This window comes from Somniosus microcephalus, chromosome 6 (assembly GCF_052327205.1).
Source record: "Somniosus microcephalus isolate GS21.2 chromosome 6, FLI_Smic_1.0, whole genome shotgun sequence".
NCBI lineage: Eukaryota > Metazoa > Chordata > Chondrichthyes > Squaliformes > Somniosidae > Somniosus > Somniosus microcephalus.
The window spans coordinates 280,725,324-280,743,905 of record NC_140992.1 but is presented as its reverse complement, the minus strand read 5'-3'; the positions used below and the strand labels follow the sequence as shown (position 1 = coordinate 280,743,905).

The following is an 18,582-nucleotide window of genomic DNA, read 5'->3' as shown; positions in this document are numbered from 1 at the left end:
ACTCACGGATGTTGGTCCAAATTAAGTGTTGCTTCAGCGATCTGAGAGCGCTTCAGGATGGCTCATTATTTTGCAACAAATTCTAAAAGTTAAATGAAATGTTGATTTAAGGCCTGCTGTTTGACTTTTGATTCTGCTAGCTTATTTCTTAATCTAATTAATACTTGTAACCTCATATGCACGTTCTCACCGTCTCTGGTCCACAGTTGCTATTCCCAGTGTGCCTGTCGATAGTATATTGGGGTTATTGTTCACTAACTCCCAAATTGCCTCTTTCGAGTGTCTGGTCGTGTTTCATAGAGTTATACAGCACAGAAAGAGGCCCTTCGGCCCATCGTGTCCGCACCGGCCATCAAGCCCTGTCTATTTTAATCCCATTTTCCAGCACTTGGTCCGTAGCCTTGTATGCTATGGCGTTTCAAATGCTCATCTAAATGCTTCTTGAATGTTGAGGGTTCCTGCCTCTACCACCCTTTCAGGCAGTGAGTTCCAGATTCCAACCACCCTCTGGGTGAAAAAGTTTTTCCTCAAATCCCCTCTAAACCTCCTGTCCCTTACCTTGAAACTATGCCCCCTGGTTATTGACCCCTCTACTAAGGGGAAAAGTTCCTTTCTATCTACCCTATCTATGCCCCTCATAATTTTGTACACCTCATTCAGGGCCCCCCTCAGCCTTCTCTGCTCTAAGGAAAACAACCCCAGCCTGTCCAGTCTCTCTTCATAGCTGAAACGCTCCAGCCCAGGTAACATCCTGGTGAATCTCCTCTGCACCCTCTCCAATGCAATCACATCCTTCCTATAGTGTTTCGGTTCATGAGAAGCGTGGGCTTGATTGGAACCGGTCCTTTTCACTGGCCACAAGAAAAGCGATCTGGACGGCACCAAAGTGGTCAATCCAGCTGTACTTGGTATGTCCCTAATCGTTTCTCTACTACCCCCCCCGGCAAACATTTGGGCCAAACATCGATTGAGTAAAGACATTTTTAATTTTCCCTTGATGTATTCGTTTTAGATTTACTTTTCAATAATTTACATTTATGTCTCTGGTCCTACATTCCTGGCTTTTAATATTTTGGGTTTACCTTTTCTATGCCATTTTAATATTTTATATACCAGACTACAGAGCTCAAATTTCAATATTCTTTGTATTCATAGCCACTGGTTTACGGTGACTGAATAAATCCAGTTCTATTGTGTGGGATTCTGGGATTTTACGGGTGTTTTGAGCATTGCATTGTGCGATTCAATCCATTTTTCCATGCAACCGGTGATGTTGCTGATAACTTATCCTCTTTGCCCTTGGGATTAATCTTATTGTTTTACTATTTCCAATGTAGCAGCAACTTTTTTGTGGCCTGATAGCCAGGATTTGAAATGAGGTTTTACCTGTGCATTCTGAAGACTGAGTTAACCTCTGTATGCTTGTACTGTACTGTCCTGGCTGCCTATCCCGGTATATTTTTTAGCTTTATTTAATAGTTTTGCTGCATTGAAAGTGATGTTTCCAATGTCACCCCATAGATCTGTTTCCAAGTCTCCCTGTGCTCATTCTATTCCATTTATTGTATGTTTCTGGAGCATGGTTTTTGACCACTCACTGTGTTTTACATTTCTCACTGTTAAATGTCATTTGTCGGCCCAACTGTCTAAGTGAGCTAAATCCTTCTGCAACTTTCGCTGCATCCACTGATCTCCCTATTTTTGATGTAGCCAGGGCAAACTTGGCTAAAGTTATTTCTTTATTAATTTATCTGAGGATAAATTAATCTTTGGCATATCTGCTTTGAATTAGTGCAAAAAGCAGCAGAGTACTAGTCCACAATCCTTCCAAAGGAATTGTGTACAGGGATCTGGGAGGGAGGGAAGAGACAGAGAAAATCTCTTTGGTAACAGGGGAGGAATATTATTTTAAATAGAGGAAGTACTTGAAGTAAAACTTCCCAGTCTCCCAACAAAGCACTGGAAGTTCCTGTGGTCAACTTTCCATCAATAAGAAGGCCCAGTGCCGATGATCCAGAAGCCACCATGATGTAACTGGCTTATTTTAAGTACAATATGGAGCTTTCCTGATGGGATAGTTGGTAAATAGTGTTTAACTGAGCCTTACAACCCAGTGAGATCCATGGTTCGATTCCTGGACCGTGCTGCATTTAGCTTGTCTGAAGCGATATGCTGGAGAGTAACTGGTGTGACCATTCCCAAGCAGCACTTTCAGGAAAGGAGGAAGCTATTTGTGGGAGCAGCGCAATATTGTAATAATTGGTGATCTTTCAGTGCCCAACACTAGTGTGGAGCTGATCATTAAGAGCAGGATCTAAATACCAACCAAATTTATTGTCATTACTAGCCGGCAAGTTGAGCCACCCAAGAAAGAAGCTGCTCCCACGACCGCTGTGAAACGGGCAGATGAATGGAAAGACCCCTGGCGCCGATCCAAATCGCCCAAAAAAAGGCCTGTTTCAACAACGTCACCAGGCCGTGGGCGCAAACGACGAAGAGCGTCCGGGTCGTCCGTTTCAGTGTCTGGCTCATCGAGGTACATTGAATCTTGGAACCAACTGCGCTTCAGGCCACTTTACTGAATGTCTTTCACCAAATCTGATCCAAGTCTATCATCGATATGGGTTAAAAAATGGCAAGGACCAATTTTTATGGCTCCCATATAATTATTCATCTGCAATGTTGGCTGGGCACCTCAATGCACTCAGAAAAGATGGTGCTGTGGTCAGCCCTGAATCCCCACTGGGTCCAGGGTCAGGCAGAAGCATTTCAGGTAGGCGTTAAATACAGGGGGTTTTGTCCCTACCCCCCTCGAGGATCCTGAAGCCCAATCAGGACCTATTGGCTGCCAATGGAAATTAGCAGCCAGAAGGTGCCGCTCGCCAAGGCCAACCTGGAAGGCCCATGATTTTCCTGTCAATACTACTGGTGCAGGCCCCACCATGGACCAACCAACCCCCAGACCATGTAAATGACCCAGGAGAAGAAATTCAAGGAATTCTGGGGCTGGCTGGGGACAATGCATTTTGAGTGTGTTGCTCCAGCCTTATACTGGGGATGGAGAAGGGGTGGTAAGAGAATCTGTGCTGAAATACTCTGCGTCGGTATCACACGTGTGACAGTGCAGACTGATTTTGTAATTCTCCCCCAGCCATTCCTATACTCCCACTGAGATATAGACCTTGCACCCAGTATATAGAGCCAGACCTCTTTTTACTTTATGCACCTGCTGCTTCCTCCGGATCTGGTATAATTAATGGCCTGTCAAACTGACTTCTTTTGGTGGGTTATGTGGTTTAATGTCCAAAAAAAGGCAAATGTGCGCGCCTGATTAAAGTTCAGTGACTGGTCAATTTACTGAGGCCCAACTCGCTTCCCCTTTTGTTTGTCCAAAGCATTGCATTGTGTCACCACTTGTTCCTGGACAATGCTGTATCCTCTCCTCCCCTATCCAAAATATTTGCTCTCACCTTTTGTTGCATCTCCCACTGTTAAAACCTCCAGAGCATCTTTCGTCTTGCTCCTTAACCCAGTTCTCAACTGATCTCGTTCTCCTCCCACAAGCAATTGCAGTTACTTAACCAGTTCCTACTCCTGGTGAAAACATCTCTGCCTTTTGTACTTTGTGGTTACCCTAAGCCCCAACTGATAACTTATTCATTAAATAAGAAGCTTTTCGGAGCTTCAGTAGCTCGGTGGTTAAGTACAATGTGCGGTGTGGTGCTGAGCCATATTATGAAAGGAGAGCCTGTTTTACCTTTTGCTGTGAAATGATTAGACATACCATATTGGTCATCTCAAAGAGGCACATGAATCATAGCACAGGTCTGCGAATCTATGGGGTCAACTTGCTGTCTGTGACACTGTACTGCACTAAGCTGTGATTGTTGTTTTGAAGTCAACATTACTTTTTTAAAATCTGTTTCAGGTCTTCATCTCGCTCTTCTTCCTATTCAGGATCTGGCTCATCCAGGTCACGGTCAAGGTCGCACTCGAGATCTTCCTCTTACAGCTCCTATTCCAGCCATTCCTCCAGACACAGCTCCTATTCTGGCAGCAGATCAAGGTGGGAATCAGTGCGAGTCCCATTCTAGCAGTATTCCAAACAGTGGCGTCAAACTGCATGTGTACAGATGCTTCTGGTCCACCCCGATTTTATCTGCACTCAGTACCACAGATTTGCTCTTTTTCATGTTCCCCCATCCCCCGGTTTATTTTAAGTTGTGCCTTTTCTCTGTCTTGTGTGGTTACTGTTTCCTTTGGCCCTCTGTTGACACTGAGTGATAGCTAATCTCTTGAAGCATCCATCACCAGAAATATTGTTTACTCGAGTAAAGGTCCCAGTCTTGATTCTGTTCAGTAATACAGAAAGCACCATTAGTCTTGCAGTGAGATGTTCTGTTTCCAGAATGTCTTCAATATGCCAGGTGGAACGGTGGAGAATGAACAGTGGGGTCGGGGGAACATCAGAAACCGGAGCAGGAGTCGGCCAGTCAGCCCCTCGAGCCTGCTCCGCCATTCAGTAAGATCATGGCTGATCCAATCTTGGCCTCAACTCCACTTTCCTGCCCGTTCCCCATACCCCCCGACTCCCCTGTAGTTCAAATGTCTGTCAATCCCCGCCTTGAATATATTCACTGACTCCGCCTCTCCAGCTCTCTGGGGTAGAGAATTCCAAAGATTCACAATCCTCTGAGAGAAGAAATTCCTCCTCCTCTCCATCTTAAATGGGCGGCCCCTTATTCAGAAACTATGCCCCCAAATTCTAGATACCCCACGAGGGGAAACATCCTCTCAGCATCCACCCTGTCAATCCCCCTCAGAATCTTATGTTTCAATAAGATCACCTCTCATTCTTCTAAACTCCAATGAGTATAGGCCCAACCTGCTCAACCTTTCGTCATACGTCAACCCCTTCATCCCAGGAATCAACCGAGTGAACCTTCTCTGTACTGCCTCCAATGCAAGTATATCCCTCCTTAAATTGGGTCGGGGGGTGGGGGGGGGGGAAAAGGAGGCTGAAGGTATGGTCAAAGAGAAGGGTTATAGGATGTTTTTAAAGGTAAAGTGTGAGGTATTGTGAGTTAGGAATTAGTTTTAAGAGAGAATTCGAGAGAACTCGAACAATTTACTAAATAATTGGCCTCTGATAATGGGGCACAAGCAGTAATCCAAAGCTTTCTGTCTCGAGTGCTGACTTTTGTCAGGGGCAGGGAGGGTGGGGCAGGGAGGGTAGCACAGCTGCCTGGGTGAGGGCATCGGTCATTCCGGCACATCTGGCAGGTTCACCTTCTCATATCCACAAGGAAATCTGTGAGCTGACCTACTTTTGTGTTGCTAAAGGATTTCACTGGGGCATCAAGGGAGTACAAAGAGGCATTGGATACAGGCATTTGGAAGTCAAATTTAACCTGGTGTTCCATTATTGCTATGGAATTATTTTCCATACAGAGGGAAACCTAGTCAAATGATACGGGGGTGGGAGGGGGAGTTTGTGGTTCCATTACAACTTCCTCATCCTTTTACATACAAGGGGAAAGCCTGCAGTCGGATTGCAATTTAAAATATCTTTTGTTCAGAAGGGAGTGCATATGAGGAAGTGTCCAGTTTCACTAAAAGGATTTTCAACACTGAACATAATTAGGCAATGGGTTCTCTTAATGGAGCAACTTTTTTCTAATGCAAGAATGACAGAGACCTGACTCTATCTCTCTCTCCACGGATGTTGCCTGGCCTGCTGAGTTTTTCCAGCATTTTCTGTTGTTATTTCAGTTATCCTAATATGTGCTGGGATAGTAACAGTGAAAGGGCAAAGAGAGGGAAGGAATTCCTGAGATGTGTACAAGGGAACTTTCTTGCTCAGTATGTTTCCAGCCCAACGTGGAAGAAAGCCGTGCTGGATCGAGTTCGAGGGAATGAAGTGGGACAAGTGAAGCATGTTTCAATGGGAGAGCATTTAGGGAACAGTGATGATCATTTCAAAAGCAAAGTACTGCGGATGCTGGAAATCTGAAATAAAAACAGAAAATGCTGGAAACACTCAGCAGGTCAGGCAGCATCTGTGGAGAGGGAAACAGAGTTAACGTTTCAGGTCGATGACCCTTCGTCAGAACTGGAAAAAGTTGGAGATGGAACAGGTTTTTAAGCAGGTGTCGGGGCCGGGAGAGGGGGTAGGGGAGGAAAGAACAAAAGGGGAAGGTCTGTGATAGGGTGGAAGGCCGGAGAGATTAAGAGACAAAAGGGATGATGGTGCGAGGCCAAAGGAGACGGTAATGGGACAAGTCAAGAAACAAAAGATGATTCTAGATGAAGTGTAAATGGCAATGGCAGAATGGTTGACAGCTGCCATGTGAGAGAGAGAGGGAAAACAAATTTAAAAAAAGATAGGGGCAGATGATATCATCAGGTTCAGAATAGTTATGGATAAACACAAGGGACATTCAAGCGTAAAAATATTTCACTGGAGGAGGGCTAACAAGGGATCTGGCCCAGGTGGATTGGAATCAAAAATTGGCAGGCAAAACAGTAATTGAGCAATGGGAGGCCTTCAAAGAGAATATGGTCCAGGTACAGAGTAGACACAGTCCCATGAGGGGGGAAAGGATGGGCATCCAAAGCTAGAGCTCCCTGGATGAGTAAAGATTTAGAGGTTAAGATGAGACAGAAAAAGGCTTTTGACAAATGTATGGTTCATAATATAATAGAGTACAGTTAACAATTGACCTAGCATCAATTACCGTTTGCGGAAGAGTTTCAAACGTCAACCACACTTTATGTGCAGAAGTGTTTCTTAACTTAATTCCTGAAAGGTCTGGCTCTAATTTTTAGACTATGCCCCCTAGTCCTAGACTCCCCAACCAGCAGAAATAGTTTCTCTCTATCTACCCTATCAGTTCCCCATAATATCTTGAAAATGTCGATCAAACCGTCCCTTAACCTTCTAAATTCCAGGGAATTCAACCATAGTTTGTGTAATCTCTCCTCATAATTTAGCCCTTGGAGTCCAGGTATCATTCTGGTAAACCTACGCTGCACTCCCTCCAAGGCCAATATATCCTTCCTAAGGTGTGGTGCCCAGAACTGCTCCCAGTGCTCCAGGTGTGGGCTAACCAGGGCTTTGAACAGCTGCAGCATAACTTCTACCCCCTTGTATTCTAAGTTCTGTGCACTGAGAAACATTGGTGCTCGTCTGACAGCAAGATATTCTGTTTCCAACTGTCCCTTACACACTTTTCCTGTCGGTGTGTATTTCTGGTTCCTCCCTCCAGCAGTTTCATTCCCTACATTAAATCCTGGCCAGAATCACATTCAAGGCACTGACAATTCAGGGTAAAAAGTTAGATTTACAGAAATCAAAAATTGGTTTCACTCTATTTTTGGTAACTGGTTCGGAGTTGCACACCCTGTACCCAACTCCAAACCAGTTTTTGATATCTAAGTCTAGCATTTTACCCTTAATTGTCAGTGTCTTTGATATGATTCTGGCCAGGATTCTAGTAGTGGAAATATTGCTGTCTTTTGGACTAAGAATGAAAGAAGGTTGGAGTTAGAAATGGCTTCAAATGCATTCTAGTGGAAGCTAACTCTGGTCTTGGCTCATACAACCATTGAAATGTTTTGCACATAGATGGAAATAGACACCCAAACACAGAAGAGAAGCTTGTGGCTCTGTTACAATTTCACAAGGGAAAGCCTGCAATATTATGAGCTGAAAGATATTTTATTATGGGGAAGCCCGCAGTTCTGTTATCATTTTCCAAACATCCCTCATGCGTGGAGAGTAATCTCACAATAAAAGGAAGATTGCTCAATAGGGTGTGAACACCAGAGAACACTGAAGCCAATGGGAATCAGGGGGAACTCTCCACTGGCTGGAGTCATACCGAGCACAAAGGAAGATGGTTGTGGTGGTTGGAGGTCATTCATCACAGCCCCAGGACATCGCTGCAGGAGTTCCTCAGGGCAGTGCCCTAGGCCCAACCATCTTCAGCTGCTTCATCAATGACCTTCCCTCCATCATAAGGTCAGAAGTGGGGATGTTCGCTGATGACTACACAGTGTTCAGTGCCATTCACAACACCTCAGATAATGAAGCAGTCCCTGCCCGCATGCAACAAGACCTGGACGACATTCAGGTTTGGGCTGATAAGTGGCAGGTAACATTCGCGCCACACAAGTGCCAGGCAATGACTATCTCCAAAAAGCAAGCGTCTAACCACTGCCCCTTAACATTCAATGGCATTACCATTGCCGAATCCCCCACTATCAATATCCTGGGGATCACCATTGACCAGAAACTTAACTGGACCAGCCACATAAATACTGTGGCAACAAGAGCAGGCCAGAGGCTGGGTATTCTGCGGTGAGTGTCTCACCACCTGACTCCCCAAAGCCTTTCCACCATCTACAAGGCACAAGTAAGGAGTGTGATGGAATACTCGCCACTTGCCTGGATGAGTGCAGCTCCAACAACACTGAAGAAGCTCGACTCCATACAGGACAAAGCAGCTCGCTTGATTGGCACCCCATCCACCACCTTAAACATTCACTCCCTCCACCACCGGCGTACCGTGGCTGCAGTGTGTACCATCTACAAGATGCACTGCAGCAACTCGCCAAGGCTTCTTCGGCAGCACCTTCCAAACCCACGACCTCTACCACCTAGAAGGACAAGGGCAGCAGGCGCATGGGAGCATCACCACCTCCAAGTTCCCCTCCAAGTCACACACCGTCCTAACTTGGAAGTATATCACCGTTCCTTCATCATCGCTGGGTCAAAATCCTGAAACTCCCTCCCTAACAGCACTGTAGGAGCACCTTCACCACACGAACTGCAGCGGTTCAAGAAGGCGGCTCACCACCACCTTTTCAAGGGGCAATTAGGGATGGACAAGAAATGCTGGCCTTGTCAGTGACGCCCAGATCCCATGAACGAATTTTTAAAACAATGCTCTCGGTAAGTTAGGAGTAAGAGGGGAACTTGGGCAGAACGTTTCCACCCAGAAGGTAGTAGAGCAAGTTACCTGGGAAATTGGTTGAAGGATAGAAAAGAACGGGTATTTATTAGAACCCAGGGTGGGGAGGGGAGCACACTAAGCGGAGTGCCCCAGGGATGGGTGTTGAGACCACCACCAGTTTCTAATTTACTTCAATCACTTGGATTCAAGTATGCAATGCAAATTGTTCAGTTGCAGATGATGCAAAACTAGGAGGGGGATTGTGGAATTGAATGAGGCAGCTCAAAAATTACAGAATTATTTTGAAAAAATATGTGGCAGGTGAAATTTAACCCAGACATGTGTAAAGTGCTCCATACAGGAAGGAAAAATGGGCAACACGCGCATACCATGAAATGTGTTGAAGTAGCTGAGTAGAAAGTTGAAAAGGATCAAAGAGTCTTAATAGACTCGACACTCAACATGTCCAACCAATGCAGAGCACCAATGAATAAACCCGATAGAACATTGGACTAATAGAGCCAAACAGTGACGTTCAAGTCTGCGAGTATCGCCATTAAACTATGTAGTGCTCTGGTCAGATCGCAGTTCTGTGTCTAGTTCTGGTCACTGAGACACCAGGGAAATGGTCCAGCCATGGAAGCAGTGATGAGAGCCACAAGGATGATCCCTAGTGTTAGGTGTCTGACTGGGGAAACTTGGACTTTTCAAGCTTGAAAGGAGGCATCTGAGAGGTGAACTTCTAACGGTACGGAAAAAGTAAATCCAAATTATCACTAAATTAAATTGGGAGAACAAGATGAGGAGACACGAGTTCAAACTAGTATACGGCTAATTTAGGACTGATATCAGGAAGTTGTTCTTCACACGATCAATACATGGAATGTGGTCCCAGATAGCATAGTGGAGGCAAAAACCATTGAATCATTTATGAACCAATTTAATATTGCAGTGGGAGGGTCTTTAGGGTTCTTCTGGATGGATGAACTAAGATGGGCCAAATGGCCTTCCTCATCTGTAATTATCTTGAAGGGGAAATGCTTTGAGCCCTTAAATAATCAGATACAAAATTCCCACCAGCCATTTAATTGGTATTGCCAGGCATCATCGAATATAACTGAGCATCGTCGGCCATAGATTAACTACACAAGGTGCAAGGTGCTTTGGGAATAAAGGAAGTAAGTAACTAATGTAACTGCATGAACTAAAAACATTTTTACTGCATCAGTAATTGAACTGGAATAAAAACAACAAACACTGGAAATACTCCGCAGGTCAGGCAGCATCTGTGGCGAGAGAAACAGTTCACGTTTCAGGTCGATGACCTTTCATCAGAACTGACAAACGGTCATCGACCTGAAATATGAACTCTGTTTCTCTCTCCACAGATGCTGCCTGACCGGCTGAGAATTTCCAGCATTTTCTGTTTTGATTTCAGATTATCAGCATCTGCAGTATTTTGCTTTTGTATTAGTAATTGAACTGGTTTGGGCAGGCAATTTTGAAAGTGGGATATGATGTTATAAAGGACTTTCTGGGCACAGCTGTGGAAGTGCGCCACCCTAGTTCAGAAACCCAGAAACATGTAGTTTAGACATCCTACGGTGTTGTTTCCTGGGGCAAGTTTTGTCAGTGCAGCAAGAAAAGTTTTGGGCTTCTCTTTTTTGCTTTGGGTGGAATCGCCCGTCAATGATGTTTGTATCGCATGAAACTGGAAAAACCAGCATGCTGCTCGAGAGTCAGATTGACGTTGCACAATGAATGGCTCCAAATGGTTGCTTTCATTTTTGGAGAAAAGACATCAATTTGACAGATACTCATGAATGATGTCTCCTGTTTACTGAGCGAGAACTCCAATCACTAGCGCCAGTGTCACGGTTGAACACCTGTATTTCCACCTGTCTTCTCACACAGTGAGGCACCTCAGGTGGAAACATCTCTGCATAACTAAAATTGTAAAAAGGTTTTGCAATTTCATTTTGAAATGGAGCTCAATTTTTGAAATGGTTATTGGAGGTGAGGAGTTGAAGGTGCCGGTGAAGTCTCTTCTGATGATGGACTACCAGAAGCCGTGAAGTTCTAGAGCCACTTTTGCTGCTTGCTCTTTTTAAAGAAAGATTTGGAGTGGAATACAAATAACCTTATTGGAGAGCGGGGTTTAAAACCGGATCTCGAATATGATGTAACTCTCACTAGATATTCTGGTTTCCTCAGGTCACGATCATTCTCATCCTCGCCCTCCCCAACTCCATCTCCAACAAAGGCAAAAGATGCTGCAGTAGCAAAGACCAAAGGAGGAGCAGTTAGTGCTGGCGGCGATGCCCCTGCTCCCGCTGGAAAAAGGTAAAATAAACAAGTTGCCCCATTTTCAATGCAACACTGTCCATATTCCCAGTTACCTGCCAGAATTTTCACATGTTAAAACTACATGATGTTTCTTTTATATAAATACAAGTTGTTGTTGATCATATTTGTTTTAAAAACAGAAACATAGAAGATAGGAGCAGGAGTAGGCCATTCGGCCCCTCGAGCCTGCTCCGCCATTCAATGAGATCATGGCTGATCATCCAAATTCAGTACCCGGTCCCTGCCTTCTCCCCATATCCCTTGATCCCTTTAGCCTTAAGAAATATATCCAACTCCTTCTTGAATATATTTAATGAATTGGCCTCTCCTGCCTTCTGTGGTAGAGAATTCCACAGGTTCACCACACTCTGGGTGAAGAAATTCCTCCTCATTTCAGTCCTAAATGGCTTACCCCTTATCCTTAGACTGTGACCCCTGGTGCTGGACTCCCTGACCATCGGGAACATCCTTCCTGCATCTAGTCTGTCCAGTCCTGTCAGAATTTTATAAGTTTCAATGAGATCCCCTCTCATTCTTCTAAACTCCAGCGAGTACAAGCCCAATTGACCCAATCTCCCCTCATACGTCATTCCTGCCATCCCAGGTATCAGCCTGGTGAATCTTCGCTGAACTCCTTCCATGGCAAGAAAATCCTTCCTCAGATAAGGCGACCAAAACTGCACACAATACTCAAGATGTGGTCTCACCAAGGCCCTGTACAACTGCAGCAAGACATCCTTGTTCCTGTAATCAAACCCTCTCGCTACGAAGGCCAACATGCCATTTGCCTTCTTAACCGCCTGCTGCACCTGCATGCTTACCTTCAGCGACTGGTGCACAAGGACACCCAGGTCTCGTTGCACTTCCCCTTCTCCCAATCTATTGCCATTCAGATAATAATCTGCCCTCCTGTTTTTGCCACCAAAGTGGATAACCTCGCATTTATCCACGTTATATTGCATCTGCCATGCTTTTGCCCAATCACCCAACCTGTCCAAATCATCCTGGAGTTTCTCGGCATCCTCCTCACAGCACACACGCCCACCCAGCTTTGTGTCGTCTGCAAATTTGGAGATATTACATCTAGTTCCCTTGTCTAGATCATTAATATATATTGTGAATAGCTGGGGCCCAAGGACCGATCCTATACCCAAGGTACCAAACTTTAGAGATTCTCTAATTCTCCCCACCCCACCAATTTTAATAACATAGGTGATGATGGTTCCCCTGTAAACGGAAGTGGGCCCTTTCCTATTAGTGCACATTTCACTGGGTACAAACAGCTTTTACCCTAGAATGCGTGCTGTGTTATTCTATCATTCTGCTCGTCCTCGGCATCTTGGAGCAACAGTAATACCGTGAATTGTAATGACTTCATGACAGCAGCAGAAATTATTTGTATTGGTTAAAAAAAAAAGTACTGGAGAAATGAATGGGACTGAAAGCTGATAAATCCCCTGGACCTGATGGCCTACATCCTAGGGTTTTGAAAGAGGTGGCTATAGAGACAGTGGATGCACTAGTTGTCATTTTCCAAAATTCCATAGATTCTAGAACGGTCCCCGCAGATTGGAAGGTAGCAAATGTAGGTCCGCTATTTAAGAAAGGAGGGAGAGAGAAAATGGGGAACTACAGACCAGTTAGCCTGACATCAGTAGTAGGGAAAATGCTTAAAATCTATTATTAAGGACGTGGTAACAGGGCACTTAGAAAATAATAATAGGATTGGGCAGAGTCAACACAGATTTATGAAAGGGAAATTGTGTTTGACAAATCTGTTGGAGTATTTTGAGGTTGTAACTAGCAGAATAGATTAGGGGGAACCAGTGGGTGTATTTGGATTTTCAGAAGGCATTCGGTAAGGTGCCACACAAGAGGTTATTAAACAAAATTAAGACTCATGGAATTGGGGTAATATACTAGCATGGATTGAGGATTGGTTAACGGACAGAAAATAGAGAGTAGGAATAAACGGGCAATTTTCGGGTTGGCAGGCTGTAACTAGGGGAGTACCGCAAGGAGCAGTGCTTGAGCCTCAGCTATTCACAATCTATATGATGAGGGGACCAAATGTAATATATCCAAGTTTGCTGATGATACAAAGATGGGTGGGAATGTAAGTTGTGAGGAGGATGTAAAGCAGTTTCAAGGGGATATAGACAAGCTAAGTGAGTGAGCAAGAACATGGCAAATGGAATATAATGTGGAGAAATGTGAAGTTATCCACTTTGGTAGGAAAAATAGAAAAGCAGAGTATTTTTTAAATGGAGAGAGATTGGGAAATGTTGGTGTTCAGAGGAGCCTGGGTATCCTTGTACACAAATCACTGAAAGTTAACATGCAGGTACAGCAAGCAATTAGGAAAGCAAATGGTATGTCAGCCTTTATTACAAGAGGATTTGAGTATAAGAGTAAAGATGTCTCACTGCAATTATATAGGGCCCTGGTGAGACCACACCTGGAGTACTGTGTACAATTTAGGTCTCCTTACCTAAGGAAGGATATACTTGCCATAGAATGAGTGCAACGAAGGTTCACCAGACTGGTTCCTGGGATGGGGGGATTGTCCTATGAGGAGAGATTGAGTAGACTAGGCCTTTTTTCTCTAGAGTTTGGAAGAATGAGAGGTGATCTCATTGAAACATACAAAATTCTTACAGGGCTTGACAGGGTAGATGCAGGGAGGATGTTTCCCCTGGCTGGGGAGTCTAGAACCAGGGGTCACAGTCTCAGAATAAGGGGTCGGCCATTTAGGACCGAGATGAGAAATTTCTTCACTGAGGGCGGTGAATCTTTGGAATTCTCTACCCCACAGGGTTGTGGAAGCTCAGTCATTGAGTATATTCAAGACAGAGATCGATAGATTTGTAGATATTAAGGGAATTAAAGGCTATGGGGATAGTGCAGGAAAGTGGAGATGAGGTAGAAGATCAGCCATGATCTTATTGAATGGTGGAGCAGGCTCGAGGGGCCTAATGGCCAACTCCTGCTCCTATTTATGTTCTTGTGATGTAATTCTGTTGCATATTCCGGTTTCACAACCTGAAACTGTTAGCTCATTTAAAATTTCAACAGTCTTCCTCATCTCATTAGTGATGTAATGATTAATATCAATTATAAATTTCTAAATATAGTTGATCAATATACAGAGAATTAATACGTGGGAGTAATTTCTCATTGCGGGGTTCACATTTCAACTTTGAGTGCTGAATTTCTCACTGCAAGGAAACGTTCCACCAACAGACCTGCTCAGTGACCTCAGGTCATGCAGCGCACAATGTGAAACTAGAAACACTGGTAGTCTGCTCGGTTATCCGTTGGTTATTAGCTCATTTATTAATCAATAATAAGCTCGGTTATTGACCAGTAATTGGCTATTATCCATAAGCTTCAATCAACATCCTGTAATTTTCTTCTTTCTATTTTTCCAAATCAGTGAAAAACCTGTGAAGAAGCCGCCATCTCCACAGCCTGCAGGGCAGTGTGCAGCGGCCAAGGTGGCAAAGACCACGGCCGAGGGCACTAAACCTGCTGAGAACAGAGAGGGAAGAAAGAAGGAACGGCAGCCCCGAACTCCACCTAGGAGGTTTGACAGGAATTTAGATGGACTACCGCTTTTGGATAAGCTCATTTATAACTTAATCTTGTTAATTTCAAAACTGTGGTCTCTTATGTAATGCCCTGCAACAAGTCACACTCTAAAACTGCCCATTTGGTACCGTCATAGAACCAACTGATCTGTTGTTGGAGAACTATTTGCTGGCTTCCTCTGGCCCAGTTTCTTCTAACCCTACTATTAGTGCCAGTCAGGTATCTGGTGTTATTCCAAGTTGGACGGTTCTTCCCCTTCTGTCACAGCTACTACATCTCCGTCCAGCCCTGTCTCTTCTGGGATGTTTTGTAAAAATTCTGCCCATCACACCTGGTATTTCAATCAATCTGAAGTAGCTCACGTCAAGTTTCTCTCTGTTGCTTGCTACTGTAATTCCTCAATTGGAGCTGTTAAACACTACATCAAGTGCTGAATTCCTGACCCACCAGCAAATGCTCTTTCTGGTCCCTTGCCTGAGCTGGAAACTCTCGAGTCCATTCTTCACATTGGACAGAGTTGATTGGAAAGAATGCTGCGATTTGAGGAACCAATGCACATTTCCTCCCCATTTACTAATTACACCACACGGATACTATCTGCCCAGCCCAGCTCTCTAATATTTTGTGTTCTTGTGAACACAGATTGCTTGCGTGAAGTCAAACCAAAGAGTTTTATTCTCATAGTTTTGAACTTTTCATTCGAAATGAAAGAATTCAACGCCTTTAGCTTCAGTTTGGGACACACATCTCCTGTTCATTTTGGAACATTGTTGTATTAAAACCTAGTTTTCCTGTTTTAAGGGAGCAATTCTTTGAATGTGAAGTGCCTTGGGAGCTCCTGAGGTGACGGTGCGGTGCTGTGTAATGTCCCTTCAACTAGTTATAAACTGCAACTAGTTCATAACTCCACTGTCTGTATCTTGCCCCGCTCTTAGTTCTGCTCACCCACCACTCCCAGCCTTGCTGAGCTGTAGTGACTCCCTGTCTCCCAACGCGGTGAAGTTAAAATCCTCATCTTCACGCCCTACGCAGCCTTTCCCCACTCCACCTCTGCAACCGCCTGCAGCTTGCTTCGTCTTTCCTCCGGCCCTTCGATCCTCTGACTCCTTCTACGCGCTTCCCCCCCCCCCCCCCCCCCTTTCTGGTGGCACACCCTTCCTGCCCCTTGTTTCTGCTGCCTGGAGCTTCCTCCTCATACCCTCCATCTTTTATTCTTTCTTCACCTTTAAAATTGCTCTCTGACCAAACTTTCGGCGACCTCTCCTAACTCTCCCACCGTGCCCCTGCAACAATTCCTATTTATTTTTATAAATTGTGTTGGGATTTTATCCTACATTAAAGGCATTGTATAAACACAAGTTGTTGAGTGCCTAACTGGCTCACTCCCCCACTCCACAGACTAGGTTTGGAGAGGAAAGTATGAAACCCTTAACCGAACTTTAGATATAAATTTGGGTTTTGGTATTAGCGCAGAAAATCACTGACCACAGCGCACTATATTTTGGTGTTTGGATAATTGCAATAATTGGTCAGTCTAAACAGTCCAGTAACAAGGCTTTAAATAAATCCATTGTAGTGAATCTGGTAAAGTGACAGCTTGGCTTAGTGGTAGAACTTTTGCCTCTGATTCAGAAGGTTGTGAGTTTAAGTCCCACTCCAGTACTTGAACACGTAATCCAGGCGGACACTCCAGTGCAGTAGTGAGGGAGTGCTGCATTGCCAGAGGTGTCTTTCTGATGAGACTTTAAACCAAGATCCCATGGCACTATTCAAATAAGAGCAGGGGGGACCTACATTGATCCCTCAAGCAGCACCACCAAAGCAGAATAATTGATTATTTTTATCATTACTGTTGGTACCTTGCTGTGCACAAAATTAGATGCAGCATTTGCCTGTATAAGAACAGTGACTACTCTTCGAAAGTAATTCATTGACTGTGAAGTGCTGTGGGACACCTAAGGATGCAGTGTAAATGCATGATTTCTTTCTAGTTAGAATGTAACATGAGAAGGGAACTGCAGAGAGTCTGACCAGACTGGGGAAACATTTGTTCAGACCCTCCCCTGTGCTTATGCATCGTTCTCTGCACAAATATGGTCGATATCTCAAATCTTCCTTTGTCTGCTCAATAAAACCTAAACACACTCTTCCCCTCTTATGCAGGCGGACAGCAAGTGGCAGTGGAAGTGACAGTGGCAGCAGCTATAGTGGATCAAGCTCTCGTTCACGATCACATTCTCGTTCAGTGTCTCGGTCGACATCAGCCTCTGGCTCCCGATCTGCATCGGGTTCCCGCCGCTCCAGGTGAAACAGGGTTTCTATTGTCTGCAATGTGCATCAGCTTTTAAAGAAGCATTTCAGGTAAATAGCGGTCCTGCCACCATCCCCACCGGACACAATGTGTGTTCCTGAAAGAGGAGTCCGCAACAGCAGGCGCAATAGTTCAGGGCACTGCAATTGGCCTCAGGACCTTGGCTTAGAGGAGAGAGAAATCAGCCAGAATTCCTGCTCCGATCGCTATCCTGTGATACCTTCTGTGTGGATATCCAGGACAGGCTTGGGTTATGATGTCCCCATTGTTGAATAACCTACCAGCACTAGCATGAATAATGGCCACTTGGGCAGAGTACTGGAGGGCGGGCACTAATCTGGAACTGTATCCCGGATGGGAGAGGTGAAAATAAAATTCCTATATAATATACAAATATACTTAGTGTTAAAATATATGCTAACAGAATTGGGCAAAAGATCCATGCCAGGCAGTAGTGAAGGAATGTAATTCTGCAGTGTCTCAAAATCTGTGTGGGTGGAAACAAACTAAACTGGCACCACTGCCTGTGTCATTCCTTTCTGACCTGGCATTGGGCAAGCGACTTGCCTCTGCCAGCTCAGCTCAAAGCCAAGCTGCTGGGGTGTTGATGCAGGTGGATGTGAGAGCAGAGTCTGACTGCTCCCTGTTTAAAGGAAAGCGCCAGTTTTGATGATATGGCTGAGATCAGGAGCTTGCTGTGTCAGTGGCCGTGGTCCTGCATTGGTACCCAGCACTGCTTTTATTTTCAGTGCCCTACATGCAATGGAAGTGTTTTAAAGCATTCATTTTGTTCCAGGTCCCTCAGTGTGAGCAGTGTGTCATCCGTGTCAAGTGCATCGTCGAGCAGCAGCTCTGTAAGAAGTGCCGACTCTGAGAACATGTATGCAGACTTAGCCAGCCCCGTGTCCTCCGCCAGCTCCCGATCACAAGCCCCTGCTCAGCAGCAGAAGCAGAAGGAAAAAGGTACGTATCTCCTCTTGAAATATTTATCACATTGGGTTTTCTCTTTGCAGAGGTGCTACTTGGGTCATCTTATTGTAATTACTCCTGTGCGAGCTGGTGTAATTGAGTTCTCCTCACAACCAAAGGGGTACAACAGCACCCAGTGTAGTATGAAGCCTGCAGAGCAGAAGGCCCTGGTTCAAGCCTCGTTCTGCATTGAGTTTGCTGATTCCAGCAGGGCGTCAGTGGTGGATCTACAGTTCACCACAACACCCCTGAGCTAGGGAGGGCAAATTATCAGTCCGGGTTTGCAATCCTGACCCTGCTGGAAAGTTGCATGTGTGGAGTTCTGGTGAGGACAGGATCAGGCCCACACTCTCAGTCACACTAACACTGGGCACTTGAGTAAGATGTTGGAGTCCTGCCAGTACCTGT

At 44.9% G+C, this 18,582-nt stretch overlaps 1 protein-coding gene across 11 annotated transcripts in view; it reads left to right on the top strand.

The window, feature by feature from the left end:
• zc3h18 (zinc finger CCCH-type containing 18) overlaps positions 1–18,582 on the top strand; it is a 213,392-nt gene that overhangs the window by 151,640 nt on the left and 43,170 nt on the right. For 10 of the 11 annotated variants that reach the window (XM_085991932.1, XM_085991931.1, XM_085991934.1 and 7 more), the window contains 6 exons: positions 2,348–2,536; positions 3,929–4,066; positions 11,172–11,300; positions 14,740–14,889; positions 17,058–17,198; positions 18,002–18,168. In XM_085991932.1, coding sequence (XP_085848058.1) covers positions 2,348–2,536; positions 3,929–4,066; positions 11,172–11,300; positions 14,740–14,889; positions 17,058–17,198; positions 18,002–18,168 — 914 coding nt within the window. The remainder of the gene's footprint in view (positions 1–2,347; positions 2,537–3,928; positions 4,067–11,171; positions 11,301–14,739; positions 14,890–17,057; positions 17,199–18,001; positions 18,169–18,582) is intronic. The other variant, XM_085991940.1, reaches the window with a different exon arrangement.